This window comes from Alosa sapidissima, chromosome 20 (assembly GCF_018492685.1).
Source record: "Alosa sapidissima isolate fAloSap1 chromosome 20, fAloSap1.pri, whole genome shotgun sequence".
NCBI lineage: Eukaryota > Metazoa > Chordata > Actinopteri > Clupeiformes > Clupeidae > Alosa > Alosa sapidissima.
The window spans coordinates 9,358,138-9,375,118 of NC_055976.1; the positions used below are offsets into that span (position 1 = coordinate 9,358,138).

Here is a 16,981-nt window from a genome sequence, read left to right on the forward strand (position 1 = left end):
CTCTAGCCGAAAATGTATCACAAGGGACCGTTATTCTGAAAGTCAGTGCATCTGATAAAGATCACGGCACTAACAGTGACATTACATATTCATTTTCTAAGAGTTCTGGTAAAGCTTTAGATATTTTCAGTATTGACTCGAAAACTGGTGACATTGTCGTGAACGGAGCCTTAGATTTCGAAAAAACAAGACAGTATGAACTGAATGTCGAAGCCACTGATGGAGGGCTAACAGATACCAGCAAGGTGTCGATAGAGGTTGTGGATGTAAATGACAATGCTCCTGTTATTAATGTAATTTCATTCTCTAGTCCGATTCCCGAAGACTCTGTTCCAGAGACTGTGATCGCAATGTTTAATGTTAAAGACGTTGACTCTGGAAAAAATGGACAGGTGAAATGTTCAATTGACCGAGACTTGCCCTTTCGAATAATATCAACATCCAATAATTTTTATAGTTTGGTCACCGACCAAATCTTAAATCGCGAAAAGGTGGCCGAATATAACATAACAATTACAGCTACAGATGGTGGATCACCGTCTTTCTCAACCAATAAGACTATGACACTTAAAATATCAGATGTCAATGACAATGCCCCTGTTTTCCAACAACAGTCATACACAGCATATGTTATGGAAAATAACTCACCTGGGGTGTCCATATTTACAGTCACAGCCAGCGATAAAGACTCCGGTAACAATGCACGAGTATCCTATTTTCTTGAAGACCTCTCGGTCAGAGGAATTTCACCTGCTGAATACGTGTCTGTAAATGCAGAGAGTGGACAGATTACTGCAGCTCGGTCTTTTGATTATGAGCAAATAAAAGAATTCCATGTATGCGTAAAAGCGCAAGACGGAGGCTCTCCGCCTCTTAGTAGCAATATGACGGTGAAAATAATCATTCAAGACCAGAATGATAACGCACCACAGATACTGTATCCAGTGCAGACCAGTGGCTCCCTGGTGGCTGAAATTGTGCCTCGCACAGCAGATGTGGGCTATCTTGTCTCTAAAGTAGTTGCTGTTGATGTGGACTCTGGACAGAATGCCTGGCTCTCTTACAAACTTCAGAAAGGAGCAGAGAGAGCTTTATTTGAAGTTGGCGCACAGAATGGAGAGCTAAGAACTATCAGACAAGTCACTGATAAAGATGCCGTGAAGCAAAAGCTCACTGTTATAGTGGAGGACAACGGTCAGCCCTCTCGCTCAGCTACAGTCAATGTTAATGTGGCTTTGGCAGACAGCTTTCCTGACGCGCTGTCTGAATTCAGTGACTTTACGCACGACAAGGAATACAATGACAATCTCACTTTTTATTTAGTCTTGGCCCTTGCTGTTGTTTCGTTTCTATTCATCGTGTCCATAATAGCCATATTGTCAGTGAAATGTTACCGATGGAGACGTGAGCGGATGTTCTACAAGTCCAATGGAAATCTCCCTGTTATTCCGTATTATCCACCACTTTATGCAGACGTAGGGGGGACAGGTACTCTTCAGCACGTATACAACTATGAGGTGTGCCGCACCACTGACTCCAGAAAAAGCGATCTGAAATATAACAGACCTAGCCAAAGTATTATGAGTCTGGACTCAACTGGAACGCTTACGCTGCCGCATGCACGAAAGGATATAACACATACTGATGGTACAGACAACCAGGTGAGCTCCATTGAGTCCTACAAAGTATAGGTGTCTATCATCACCTGTATTTGCTATACTTTGCTTATATTTTAACATGTATGCTATTATGCAGGATTGCAGTATATACCCGTTTTGTTTTGTTTTGTTTTGTTTTGTTTTTAAAAAAAAAACAATCCCTATACACTGTTCCACATTAATTGTTTAATCTCAGTCCAATCTAATTTATTCAACAGTTTCATTATTTCATTCATATCATTCAAATTGATGATCTCAGGCGCTGTGATCGACGTGACTCGCGTGATTTTATTGTTCTGAATTGACTAGGTATTTCGGTTGCAGTATATGATACAGACTCTAAGTGCCGCTGTTGATTAGTTTGAGTTCATTCTAAAACGCTATTATATAGGTCCACCCTCACAAGGCATCATCATTTTAGCAATGGAAGCTTATTCGTAAAACCTCGCCGACGAGTAGATCAAAACAAACTATTTCAAGAAGACGGTTGTGGGATATCTCGTCAGTCTGACGGTATTCAGTGTCTGGAGAATTTGTTTCCATTTAGCCTCATTGTGGATACAATATGGGAAGACTTTGTTGCTTCAAAGCCGCCGTTAAGGTTTGGAAATGGCAGACGCACCTTCTAGTCCTCGTTCTTTGTGTCGCAGAGATGGTGCATGGCCAAGTCCGCTATTCTATTCCCGAGGAAATGGTGAAAGGCTCGCTGGTGGGAAATATTGCGCAGGACCTTGGCTTGGATATTAAGAGACTGAAATCTGGCAGAGCTCGCATCTTTTCTGAGGACAGTCGTGAGTATATCGGTCTGAATGCTGATAAAGGGACGCTGGTTGTGAAAGAGAGAATAGACAGAGAGGAGCTGTGCGCTGAGGTGTCCCCCTGCTCCTTACACTTTCAGATTATTTTGGATAATCCTATGGAGTTGCATCGCGTAGATGTAGAAATATTAGACATTAATGACAACGCTCCCAGTTTTCCTCGGAAAGAAATAGATTTTCAAATAACTGAATTCGCTGTCACTGGTGCTAAATATTCTCTAGATAGCGCGCATGATCCAGATGTAGGCTTAAACACGTTTCAGACATACACGCTTCATCCCTCTGATCATTTTGCTTTGAAAACAATATCTCGTCATGATGGCACTAAATATGTGGAGATGGTCTTAAAAACGCCACTCGACAGAGAAAAACAGGAGGAACACAAACTGGTTTTAACTGCATTTGATGGCGGTAGCCCACAGAAATCAGGCACCGTCAGGATCAGTGTGGTCGTTTTGGATGCTAATGACAACGCTCCCATATTTAGTGAATCAGTTTATAGAGTATCCTTGTCGGAAGAGGCAGAGCAGGGCACGGTAGTGATTAGAGTCAGTGCGACTGACATGGACCAGGGTATAAATGGAGAGATCACATATTCTTTTTCTAAAAATACTGGCAAAGCCTCGAGTCTCTTTAATATTGACTCAAATACCGGTGACATTACTGTCAACGGTGTTTTGGATTTCGAAAAATTTAAACAATATGAACTTTACATTGAAGCTACAGATACAGGGGGATTAGCAGACACCAGTAAAGTTCTAATAGAAATGATTGATGTTAATGATAATGCCCCCGTAATAAGTGTTATGTCCTTCTCCACTCCTATTTCCGAAGACTCCGCTCCAGGGACTGTCATTGCAATGTTTAATGTGAAAGATATGGATTCAGGTAAGAACGGACAGGTAAAATGCACCATTGATCGAAATTCACCATTTCGCATTCAATCGCCTTCAACAAATTTTTATAACTTGGTTACTGATGGCGTTTTAGACCGGGAAAAGGTATCCGAATACAACATAACCATCACAGCTACAGATGAAGGTTCACCGTCATTTTCGACCAACAAAACAGTGACAGTGAAAATATCAGATGTCAATGACAACGCCCCTTATTTTCACCAACAGTCATATGTAGCATATATTATGGAAAATAACTCACCAGGGCTGTCTATATTTGCTATTACTGCCAGTGATAAAGACTCTGGCAACAACGCACGGATATCCTACTTTCTTGATAGCGCGTCCTTCAGTGGAGTATCCTCCTCTGAGTATGTTTCTGTAAATGCAGAGAGTGGAGCTATTATAGCACTTCGTTCTTTTGATTATGAGCAAATAAAGGAATTCCACATATGCGTCAGAGCGCAGGATGGAGGCTCTCCTCCCCTGAGTAGCAATGTGACCGTGAGAATAGTTATCCAGGATCAGAATGACAACGCACCTCAGGTTTTGTATCCAGTCCAGAGTAGTGGGTCTCTGGTGGCCGAAATGGTTCCCCGTTCAGCAGATGTGGGCTATCTTGTCACTAAAGTAGTGGCTGTTGATGTGGACTCGGGGCAGAATGCCTGGCTGACATACAAACTGCAAAAGACAATAGACAGAGCTTTGTTCGATGTCGGTGCGCAAAATGGAGAAATACGGACAGTGCGTCAAGTCACTGACAAAGATGCTGTAAGGCAAAAGCTCACTGTCATTGTGGAGGACAACGGACAACCACCTCGCTCAGCTACAGTCAATGTTAACGTGGCGGTGGCTGACAACTTCCCTGAAGTGCTGTCTGAATTTGCTGACATTTCTCATGATAAGGAGTACAACGATAACCTGACATTTTACTTAGTCTTGGCATTGGCTGTCGTCTCATTTCTGTTCATTGTGTCCATCATAGCCATACTGTCTGTGAAGTGCTACCGATGGAGACGTGAGCGGATGTTTTATAAGTCCAACGGCAATCTCCCTGTTATTCCATACTACCCACCTCTTTACGCAGATGTAGGGGGCACAGGGACTTTAAAGCAAATCTACAATTACGAGATGTGCGGAACGACTGACTCCCGGAAGAGTGATATGAAATACATCAGACCCTGTAGTCAGAGCATTCTCAGTCTGGACACTAGTGGCACACAGACCCTCTCCCGCATGCCTGAAAACATGCGCACAGGTGGAGATGCAGACATACAGGTGAGCCAGGGGTCATGCAAGTTTAAATGTCACTCAAAGTGATGTATTTGTATTCATTGTATAGTACATCTCTATTACCAAATCATATTACAAAAGCATATTTCCAAAGCCTCAACTGAGCTGACATGACTTCAAGTCTTGTATGAGGACGGCTGAGGCGACCATATTATAAACACAATGCATTTAAATAACTCTCAGATCTCACATGTCTATCTATCAGTCAACTTATAATGTCTGTGGTATCCGTTGTTTTTGTTTTGTTTGTTTTACGAAGAGTGCCCCTGTGATAATCTTCATCTATACAGTAGGGTAATGTTTTCGTATATGTAATTATTTATTTGAACTCTATGTGTCGCTGTTGGTTGGTAGTGGATCATTTGAAAGGCCAGAAAAAAGTACCTCCCACTTCTAACCATTTGCGCATGCCAAAAGAATAATTTTATTTGGTTCATTTGTCCATCTGTGTAATGCTGATCACTGGACTGACATCTTCAGCAGCACTGTGAATATTTACTTAAGATGAATACCATTACCGTGTATTAATTTAGCTTTTGCACATCATCATGAGAAAGGAACGTCGTGGACTTGTTTGGATGGCAATCTTTGCTCTGTCTACCCTCTTTTTTGGAGGGGCAGCCGGGCAGGTTCGCTATTCTGTCCCGGAGGAGATGGCTCCTGGATCCTTTGTTGGGGATATCGCAAAGGACTTGGGTTTGGATGCCAAACGACTAATCACAGGGAAAGCGCAGATTTTCTCAAAGAGTGGCCGTGCATACGTGGACCTAGACCGTGAGAGAGGACATATTGTCATTAAGGAGAGAATTGACCGTGAGTCGCTATGTGCGAGCACAATGTCTGCATGCAGCTTCAGCTTCGAGGTCATTCTTGAGAACCCTATCGAGCTTTATCGGGTAACGGTGGAAATATTAGACGTAAATGACAACAGCCCTGCGTTTCCAAAGAATGAGATTGAGATAGAAATAAGTGAATCGGTCACACCCGGTACGCGTTTTACTCTTGAAAGCGCAGTCGACCCAGATGTCGGAATTAATAGTATTCAGAGCTATTCTGTCCATCCGACAGATCACTTCACACTTAAGAAACAGAACCGACCAGGTATCAGTAAAAATGTTGAGCTTGTGTTGCAAACACCCCTAGACAGAGAGAGACAACAGCATATGTACTTGACCCTTACTGCTGTAGATGGGGGCAACCCAAAACGATCCGGTACAGTGAAAATTCACATTATTATTCTTGATGCAAACGACAACGCACCAGTTTTTGCTCAAGACTCGTATAAAATATCAGTTCCTGAAAATGCAGCGAAAGGTACATTGTTGATTACAGTAAATGCTACGGATGCTGACACTGAATCATACGCTCGCATCCAGTACTACTTTGAACATGCAGGGGCTTCGATAAATGAACTATTCTCCATAAATGCCTCCACCGGTGAAATACGGTTGATTGGTCGACTTGATTTTGAAAAATCTCCCATCCACGAGTTTAGAGTCCAAGCTAAAGATCGTGGAGGATTATCAGATTCAGCTGAAGTAATTGCTGAAGTAACCGATGTGAATGACAATGCGCCAACTATGGCCCTGATGTCCTATTCAAATAGCCTGCCTGAGAACGCACCACCGGGAACTGTTGTCGCCATGATAAATGTCCAAGACGGGGACTCTGAAGAAAATGGTAGAGTAATATGCACGATTGATAGTAGCCTGCCATTCAAAATCAAGTCATCTATGACCGACTACTACAGTCTTGTAACTGACTCAGATTTAGACAGAGAACACATATCAGAGTATAACATAACAGTAACCGCAAAAGACGGTGGTAGTCCACCTCTGTCTAGTTCGAAGACATTGTCGGTTAAGATATCAGACATTAATGACCATTCTCCTGTATTTGAGCATGACACATACAACGCTTTCATAATGGAAAATAACTCCCCATCTTTGTCTGTATTATCACTGAGAGCTAGTGACGCAGATTTGGGCCCAAATGCACGTATATCTTACTTCATAGGGGAAACTGATTTTAAAGGCGCACCGGTTTCATCTTTAGTATCTATTAACTCAGAAAGTGGAGTGATTTATGCGACAAAATCATTTGACTACGAACAAGTTAAATCTTTTAGCATAAACGTAAAGGCGCAAGATGGCGGATCTCCTCCGTTAAGCACTAACGTGACAGTAAATGTTTTCATTCAAGATCAGAATGACAACGCACCACAGATTTTGTACCCTGTACAGACTGGTGGTTCTCTCGTGGCTGAGATTGTACCTCGTTCAGCAGATGTGGGCTATCTTGTCACTAAAGTGGTGGCTGTTGATGTGGACTCTGGACAGAATGCTTGGCTCTCTTATAAACTCCTAAAAACCACTGACAGGGCATTGTTTGAAATTGGCACTCAGAATGGAGAAATACGAACTATCAGACAGGTCACGGACAAAGATGCTGTGAAACAAAAGCTTACTGTTGTAGTGGAGGACAACGGACAACCCTCTCGCTCAGCCACAGTCAATGTTAATGTGGTTTTAGCGGACAGCTTTCCAGAAGTGCTCTCGGAGTTCAGTGATTTTACACACGATAAGGAATACAACGACAACCTGACTTTTTACCTGGTTCTGGCTTTGGCTGTAGTGTCCTTTCTCTTCATCGTGTCAATCATAGCCATCCTGTCAGTGAAATGCTATAGATGGAGACGTGAGCGGATGTTATATAAATCGAGCGGAAATCTACCAGTCATTCCGTATTATCCACCCCTTTATGCAGACGTAGATGGGACAGGAACATTAAAGCAAATGTACAATTATGAATTGTGTGGAACAACAGACTCCCGAAAAAGTGAGCTGACGTATGTCAGGCCTTGCGGTCAGAGCGTCCTAAGTGTGGACCTCAGTGGCACGAGGACAGTGCCAAGACAGAGCAAGGCAGTGGAGGATTCTATTGATAGCTTGGAGGTGAGACTTCAAGTGATGTAAGAATGACATGTAACCATTGCCATTTAATTCAAGTGATTTTGAGTGATATAATGAAAGTAGTCATCATTTAGTAATTTATTTATGTTACTGTTAAAACCTTAACCCATTTAACTGGCACAGAATTCAGGGAGAAAACGAATTCACAGCTGCCTTTGATACACAGAAGAGTGCAGAGCAGCAGTGGTCAAAGCGGGAAGGGGCACAGGGACAGGGCAGTCACTACAGGCTTTACAGTGCTTAATTTGCTGTCGCTTTACCTAGGTTTTGACATCATCAAATTCACCACTCATGCTTTTTTACCCTGCAAGTCATTTGTCTGGTCTAAAGCCAGTAATAAGCAGAGGGTTTGATCCACAGCAGCCATTGAAAGCTTGGCAGATATGTATTCCGAGCACCTTGTCATGGAGACCGCATCACTGTTGTTGCCGTGTTGCTGGATGTTTTAATTTTCTAACATTGGTCTTTTCTACAGTCTTTACAAAGGTGTTTGTCACTGCAGGCTACCAAGTACTTAGTGTCTTTCGTTACTGTCTGTGTCCACTAACAGTGAGTCCAGGCCCACGGAGGATGCAGTGCTGAGAGGGAGTGGAAAGTGGGGGGATAAAAGGAGGCTAACGGAGGAGAAAAGAAGTGTGTACGGCCTAAAAGTGGTATCTGATGGAGGACTCTGCAGCACCTAGGGGGAAAGGCAAGGGAAGTAGGAAAGGCTGTTGATGGGAAAGGAGGAGAGAGGGAGAAGGAGGGGAGAAGAGGAGAGAGGGAGAGAGGATGCAGCCAGTGGAGGGAGGGGCGCTGCATCACGCGGAGTGCTGTGGGGATGCAGAGCGGCACTGTGCTGCCTGACGGCCTCTCTCAGACACTCTCTGGGTGCTATTTATTCACTGACCCACTTTCCCATCTTTTCCGCTCTCTCACACACACACGCACACACACACACACTACCGCAGTAGCCTGGCCAATCAGGTGTGATGGCTGGTGGGGGAAGGATGCTGAGGGAGAGTGAGAATCGCAATGATGGAGGTGGGAACGGTTTTACAGCTGAATTGTGGCGTCAGGGTAGAGTTTGGAGCTCAGGGTGGCTGATGGAAAGAGGCATGAGTCTACACTACAGTATATAGCTGTGCCTCTCTCTCTGCCTTTTGCTCCCTCACACACATGCACACACTGGTGCTGATGCAGGCTGGCCAATCAGGTTTGAGGGTAGGAGGTGGGGGGAGGGGAAGATGCTGAGGGAGAGTTATAACCACGGTGATGGAGATGCCCACGGGGAGATTCTGGATAGGACAGAGAAAGAGTGAGGGGACGAGGATGGCTGATAGCCAGCAGCATGTGAATATAGTATATATGCTTGTATTGTTGGTGTTTGTGTACCTGTTAGATGGATGAAAGGCTCTGGTACTGGGAGTCAGAGAATAAATTCAGCTTTGTTACATATTCAGATTGCTAATTGGACACACCAGACACTCTCTAGGTCACTAGCTCTCCTACATTTTCATTTTGAGATCCTGGGCATCACATTTTGAAATGCTACAGTACTGGAATGGATTGGCATGCTGAAGGTTATTAGTATAAAAACAGAATCCTGTACGTTAACAGTAAGTCATGCCTCAATGTCATAACCAAGCAGGCCTCTGTCAAAAGAAAAGCTGCCATGACAATGTGAAGAGCTGGAGAAAAATAGTCTTTCCCCTCCACCACACACCTGTCCCCAGGACACTCGGCGCTCTCTCCACATACGGGACTTGTTTACTTTGTGTGGTGGGACCTCATAAACTCTCTCTGCTTCCCGCTCTGTTAACCGCAAGAGCAGATTAAGAGGGTCTATTACCGCTCCCAGACCCTTGAGGTTACCCCGTTTTATTGTGTGGGAGGAAGTCAGCCCCATATGGCCCTCATGTGTTCCTCAATTAAGAGTCTCCGGTAGGTAGTGTGCTCAACATACCCAGGCCACATGCCCTGAGAGGAGAGAAATGCATCTCTATTAGTCTGTATGGTGAGGATGGGACCAGCAGTGGACATGAGATTCAGCAGTGCGATGTCCAAAATGAATAGATCAAGATGAAAGCGTTATGTGTCCATTTCACGGCCGTGAGGGTCAGTCTGTTGTGACTTTAAGCTTGGCGCTCCGTGTGTTAATCTGTCGCACATCTGGGTTCACTTTGCTTGTGCTTTCATGGATAATCTCAGGTTCTTACGCTCATTAGCGGCAATGCTTTTATCGTGTGTCATAAATCGTTCTGCCGTTAAACATCCATCACTGCTGGACGTCATTCCTAGAAACTCCTTTCTTCTCTCAGGTACAGTGGCGAATGTAATTGACCGCTCATGCTTTGATAGCTACCGTGGGCCCATGGGAAAGCGCGGGGTTGTAGTGTAGTTTCTCTAACACAGTGATGCGTTGCCAGAATCTTTGGTCATTAATTCCGTCTGACTGTGGGGTTGATTGCAATTATTTTTGTTTTCTTCCTTCTTTTCCCTCCAACCCATGTGGTCTCTGCTTTGATGGTTAGCAGATGCTTAAGTAGACTGTGCCTGATTTTGCTAAAGGTTCTGGTGTGTGTGTGTCTGTTTGTGTGTGTGTGTGTGTGTGTGTGTGTGTGTGTGTGTGTGTGTGTGTGTGTGCGCATTTCCTATCTGGATAGAATCTAAACAGGATGCCATTAGTCTGGAGTGCAGCTCTACATATGATAATCCCAGAGTTATGCTCCTGTGTGACTTGATCTTTGATTAGAGATTAGATAGCTGAGCCGTTCGTGTTACACTTTGACGCATCCTGACTTGACTGCTTACGTAGTCTGGTGCACATCCTGTACATACACACATTCGGCACTAGATTAATGTGATGGTATCCTACTGACCTCTCCAGATCTCAGGCATCTCATCAGATTGTGCATATAGCCATATACTCTCGACCTCTTGAGAGTACCGGTAGTGCTCTCAGGTCAAGGCCTTGGTAACATGTGTAACTGACCACACAAACAAGCAAACTGCAAGGTTGCACTTGATCCTTCAAGAGGGATCCCAGTATGTTATTTTGTCACATGCCCTGTATGGAAATTGTGTGTGTTTGCCTTTTGTCTGTGAACAGTTGTGGTTAAAGTGACAAGTCTTTCCACTTTGCTCTTGTATTTGAAGAGGGCTGCAGATTACTTGTATGTGTGTGTGTGTGTGTAAGAGGCCCTGCTGTCTCAGAGCTGACACAAAGAGTGAATGTCATTAAGCTAATAGCATTAGCGCTGTCCTCAGTTCATGTTTTGACGAGCATGTCTGCTCTTGTTAGTTCTCAGAGAATGGCTGTGTGTGTAACACTGTGCGTGGGTCCAGACCTTTGTCCATACATAACCCTATAATGTAGTTACCATGCTGGAAAGGCATTGCCTCTACCATGACTTTTTCACAACTGTGTCATGTAGATCAATTGAAATTCTGCTGTTTTTGTTATAGTATATTAGAGGTCAAGTATGGGTCACACTGTACAGTAAAGACATCAGCGCTTTGCCTACAGTGGGATGTTAGGACATCATGACCACTGTGGTCTGAATTCGCTTGGCTTTTGAGACTCACACCAGCCATCACACACACACATACTGTGCAAACACACACAGAGCGAGACCTATGCATGTCTGTGTTTGTAGGTCTCCGTGTCCTTATATACACACATCCAGTGTGTGTATGTGTGTGTATGTGTGCGTGGGCTGTGTGTGTTACCCCACTGGCTCGTGCCGCAGGCTGATCCTGAGGAGATTACCATGGGCTTAATGAGGCCAGTGTCCCAGTAGGACAGCATAGCCTCTGTTCATAACACACACACACACACACACACACACACAACACACACACACACATACTCACAGGATTGATCAGAAAGCTATGTGCATGGACACTCCCATTATCTCTCCCTAATGCAGTCTTCATTTCTTTGCTTGATGTGTTTTACATAAATTTCCCTGAAAGAACAGGTGTGGCATCTGTCTATGCACTAAACAGATTGTTGACATGGACACACACAAACACAAACACACACACACACATGTGCTTGTGTTTGCAGGCAGTCTTCCCTCCGAGGCAACAGACTTGAATCTCATCCTTCCACTCTCTCTCCCTCTCTCTCTCTCTCTCTCTCTCTCTCTCTCTCTCTCTCTCTCTCTCTCTCTCTCTCTCTCTCTCTCTCTCTCTCTCTCTCACTCCTCTGCCTCTGCGTTTCTCCCCTCCCCCTCTCCAGCTGCACCCCTCTGCAGTCTGTCTTTGTGCTCTGTTCCGCCTGTGAATGTAGACCAAATGAAGCGCTGTATGAGCATATCACAGCAGAATACATGTCAATCAACACTCTGGCTCTTTTAGGACCATAATACTACATAGATCATATGGCATTTACATGAGTGTTAAGATAGAGAATAGAGAGTCTATAGACCTTTTTTATTAGTATCCATAGTCCTGCATTGCCTTATATTTTCATTCATGGATTGCATGTGTATGGCAGTGTTTGATGGTGTGGAGCTGTGAATAACTGTGTTCTCACATATTGGCATCCTCGACACATCCTGGTTCAGCCTGTGCTCATCTTTCAGCCTGCTAGCATTTTTTTTTTTCACTGCAACCTCTCCTGATGGGATGTGTTGCCACGGCAACAAGCTGACTCATTCTCAGGGCTGTACCATTGCTGAGTCCACAGGGGGGCAGCAAGGGGTGCAGAGCAAGATGAGGAATACATTTGCACTGTGCTAAAACAGTCAAGAGTGTGAAAGCACCCTTTAAGTGGACTGTGCTCTGTGGCTGGGTTTGTGTCCTATTTGGGTCTGTGGTGTGGGGGAGGGGTTGGGAACATGAATACAGAAGTGTCCTATCTGTGCAGGCATGGGTGCTGCACCTTTATTTATCACCACCAGTGCTTTCACTCTGTGTGCCTAATATTCAATAGCATCTTTAGAGTCCTTCCTGCATTTGTATGTGTCTCAGTTCAGCATGTACTTTGCACCCATATGATTAGCAGTACATGTCTGACAGTGTTACAGTCTCTTTTATCATATTTTCTGCACATTTTCCATTTCCTTTCATTGTAAACTAGTAAGATGGCTGATGTTTTCCTTAGACTGCACCATTTGTGAAATATTCCTTCAACACACATTCAAGCACAGCATACCTACAAACATACACATGCACAAAGAGATCTTTCTTTCTCTCTTTCTTTCTTTCTTTCTTTCTTTCTTTCCTTTTTGCTTTGTTTTTCTCCCTCGTTTGGCCCTGACTCCTTAATTAAGCATAGTGTATCTCTGGGCATCGCCTGCAGTCCCCTTCTGCCTCCATCTCATAGGTTCTCCCTCCTTCCTCTGCAGAGGAGTCATTGCAACACTGCAGGTCTTTGCTTTATGGAGTCAGCCCAGAATAGCTCAGGGTCGCAAAGCTCCATGGGAGATGGAGTTTTTCATCCACTGTTTCTGTGATGCAAATAGTGAAGTGAAATTTGCATTCGTTGTACCTTTTGTATCATTATTGTTGTCCCATATGGTACTCTCTTAATATTATTTACTTTAGAGTATGTCTATACTCCATGTCTATCTCTTTGCATGTAAGGTCTGACATATTTGAGGTTTAAATGGTGTTCACCAAATGTGTCAGTACTTTCTGTGCATTTCTCTCTTTCTCTCTTCTTTCTCTCATTTCAGTATATTAGGATTTATGTATTTCTCCGCTCAAATGTAATTGTAATTTCCTTTGTGTGTGTGTGTGCATTTGTGTGTGTGTGTTTGTGTGTGAGTGAGAGAGAGAGAGAGAGAGAGAGAGAGAGAGAGAGAGAGAGAGAGAGAGAGCGAGACTACCACACCACATTACTGGTATACAGTATGATCAATCATGCAATGCAACGATGGACATACATTCTGTCTAAACATACACACGAAACAAAATGAGTCATAAATACAAGCCCCGTAACCACTGACTTTCTCTCTAGGTGCCCATGGTAAGTATCAGCGGTGTGCACTGTGGAAGACTGCCCTGCCTGTGTGTTGAACAACACTCTAAACGTGTTCTCCATTTTGTTTCTCTTCTTTCTCCCCATGTTGATGTCTGCTCCCCATCTGCCTCCTGCTTGTCTCCTGTGTGTCTCTACATAAGGTAAGCAATGCTCTGTTTTCAACCCTCACTAAGGCATCACGTCACACACCACAGACAGACTTTAGGCCGCATGAATAGGAAGATATGATGGCTGAGCTGTAGACTGTAGGCCAAAGTGTCGTCTCACAAAGCTGTTGCAACAACCACGCCCCTGGTTATTAGTAAACACTCATTCAGCCGTGGCCTACTGGTTAGAGCTTTGGACTTGTAACCGGAGGGTTGACGGTTCGAACCCCGACCAGTAGGAACGGCTGAAGTGCCCTTGAGCAAGGCACCTAACCCCTCACTGCTGTAGCAGGCAGCTCACTGCATCGGGATTAGTGTGTGCTTCACCTCACTGTGTGTTCACTGTGTGCTGTGTGTTTCACTAATTCACGGATTGGCATAAATGCACAGACCAAATTTCCCTCACGGAATCAAAAGAGTATATATACTTATACTTATATACTTAGTATGTACTGTTACAGAGGGGATGTTGGCTTACATGTAAAATCTGTGGTCATCTTGACTAAAGACAAGTTTTATTGGTGAATAGCAAACTTATGGGGCATCAAAAACAACAGCTTTGGGGATGAACTATACTGGTCAAGGCCTTGTCACATGTGTGTTGTGTGAAAAGGTTCAAACCATGGAAAAGGAATGTTTTGACCTACAACGTTGTTCAAATTTTGTCCATAAGAATGGGTAAATACTTTTCTATGACCACATTGAAATCAGTTGAAAACTCATCTTGTGGTTATATTTGCCTTGTCTCATTGTTGGGTGTATTTATAAAAATGCTCTTCAGATGCTCTGAAGATCTTGGTGTACAGTGGAGTGTCATAATCCTTACCAGTTCAGTTTACATTGCAGAGAACCAGAGCAGGCAGAGAATCATTGAAGTAGCACTGACTTTTTTTTTCTGAAAGGTAACATTACAAAAACATGTAATATAGCATGTCTACATGTTATGTTCATGTGAAAGAATGTCAAATTATATAAGCTATAGTCACTAACATGCCTTTCCTTTAGCGTTTCAGTTGTAATATATGATCAAGATCCACACATTTATACCCTAATTTGAACTCATGTGAATATGTTTCACACCCTATGCACATCAGAATTATATTGTGTGTCTGTTCATGTTGGGATAGGATCGTAATTGCTCTTTTGAATCATTAGCATAGCTTTGCATTTAAGTGAGCAAAAGGATATGAATTGTTCTTTTTATTGTTGCCCATATTCTCGCTGCTTTATCTACTCTCGGCAGAGACAAAGCCCTGATGTTGTTGATGTTGTTCGTCCTTCTGCGTGTGTGAGCATGGGCGGTGTTTTGTTGTTGTTGCGAGAGGTCTTTGTGCTTCCGCTCTGCAGCACGCCCCTCTCTCGCCAGCGTGCAGTCACACGAGCTCGCCGCCTGTGTGGCGCTGTCCACCTGCATGGTGCTGAAACCGGCTCTTTCATTCATGCAGTCTCCGTGCGCACAACCCTCCCTTTCTCTCTCGCTGTTTTTCTTACCGTCTCGCTGGCTCGCCCTATTTTAGTTACGGCCATTGCAACCTTCAATTCTTCAGTTTTAAATCATTTGAAAGTGTTTACTGGAATATAATTATAAAGTTATTGTAAGGCTGTGCACCATCGTCATCGGTGCCATACACATTCATAGGCAGGTCACGTTGCAGACGCCCATGTTGCTAGGCAGATTCCCGGAGAGATTGATCTCTGTTTGGATGGAATCAGCTAAACAAGTATAGCGACTGTATCTGTATATTGTCTTTTATATGTATTTATATATGTCTTGGTTAAATAGCACAACAACAAAATGATCTTCCATGGGTTCGGTGGTGTTTTATGTTTCTATGAATATGGCTCGTCTGTGTTGTGACGTTTCTCAAGTTATCGTGCCTTTAAGAGCGTGACGTGACGAAGAGTCCTCCTCCCTTTCTCGCTGTCCTACAGACCTGAATACCGACTTCCACAAGCTGCCGGTTCTCCGTGTTTGCCTCACGGGGCGCTGTAATGATGAGAATAGATTGCGGTTTACAACATGCTCCACTGGGCGGCACCAAAGAACTCTTGACATGGCATCCCACATTCAGGACTCCAAAAAAGAATATGAATCAATAGGAAAACTTTATTTATAAAGCAACAAATCCACATCTCATCAGCGATATTGTTAGTAATAATAATAATAATAATAATAATAATACATATTAGTATTAAATCGAAATAAATAATTATTATTATAATTAATAATCATAATAATAATGATGGTGGCGGTGTTTTATAAACACACAGTAGTCTACCTTTGGTCATTTATTATATGCATGACGTAAATTCCTCCCCCCCCCCCCATATACTTCTTACAGTTATTAGTGTGTGTGTGTGTGTGTGTGAGAGAGAGAGAGAGAGAGAGAAAGAGAGAGAGACAGACATAGAGAGAGAGAGAGAGAGAGAGAGAGAGAGCTTAGAGCTGAGATGATGCTAATCTAGTCTCTGTATCTTTACCATACTAATTTGTTATTGGCTGTGGATGCTGGGATCCTCTTGGTGAATAGTGTACCAACATTTACAAAGAGATCTACTCCTTGCTGTTAATGCAGCTCTTTAGCCCTACGATGAGTAACGTTAATGCTCAGAATTGTGAGGTGGCGCTCAACAGTGATTCCGTCACAGTAAAACATGCGTATGGATCATTATTGCGTTGATTGTCTTTTCCATAGCTAAAGTGGAGGCTTAGTCGATTCAATTTATGTACATTAATTCGGAGAACGGTAGTATATCCAGCATGCAGTCCTTTGACTACGAGAAGCTGAATGTGTTTCAAATTCAGGTGCAGGCATCAGACCATGGGTCACCGTCTAAACGAGGCAATGCCACGGTTCTTGTTTTTATTCTTGATGAAAATGACAATGTACCCACTGTCATATATCCGTCCATAATCAGTAACAGAGAAGGTCCGCACATTTGCTCTCCGTTTTTTTATTTTATGTGTGTGGGGGATTGAAGTCAAATAAAAAATAAAAAAACGGAGAGTGTGCGGACCTTCTCTGTTACTGGATCTTGGACTTTTGGCTCCTGCACCTTAATTTGGATGTGCGCACGTTCCCAAACTGATATATCCGTCCATAGCCATGGGCTCGCTCTCTCACCAAAGGATGTCCCGCGCGGCCATAGCGGGCCACCTCGTCACCAAGGTGACAGCTGTGGACGCTGACTCTGGCCATAACGCGCGGGTCTCTTACAAGTTG

General features: G+C 43.6%; 1 protein-coding gene and 1 long non-coding RNA gene across 37 annotated transcripts in view; one reads left to right on the forward strand and one right to left on the reverse strand.

Moving 5' to 3' along the window:
- Positions 1-3,746, reverse strand: part of LOC121693928 — a 41,276-nt gene extending 37,530 nt beyond the window's left edge. The window contains exons 1-3 of the long non-coding RNA XR_006025620.1: positions 3,635-3,746; positions 928-1,067; positions 649-765 (exon numbers count right to left, since the gene is read on the reverse strand). This is a non-coding gene — a long non-coding RNA (uncharacterized LOC121693928). The remainder of the gene's footprint in view (positions 1-648; positions 766-927; positions 1,068-3,634) is intronic.
- The window catches only part of pcdh2g28 (protocadherin 2 gamma 28), a 197,058-nt gene that overhangs the window by 153,428 nt on the left and 26,649 nt on the right, over positions 1-16,981 (forward strand). Inside the window, exon 1 of one of the 36 annotated variants that reach the window (XM_042073707.1) lies at positions 1,995-4,650. The exons of 33 other annotated variants lie outside the window; for them this stretch is intronic. In XM_042073707.1, coding sequence (XP_041929641.1) covers positions 2,224-4,650 — 2,427 coding nt within the window. In that variant the 5' untranslated portion in view covers positions 1,995-2,223. Of the gene's footprint in view, positions 1-1,994; positions 4,651-5,029; positions 7,620-16,981 lie in introns of those variants that run through there. 2 more of the 36 variants (XM_042073679.1, XM_042073681.1) reach the window with 2 other exon arrangements.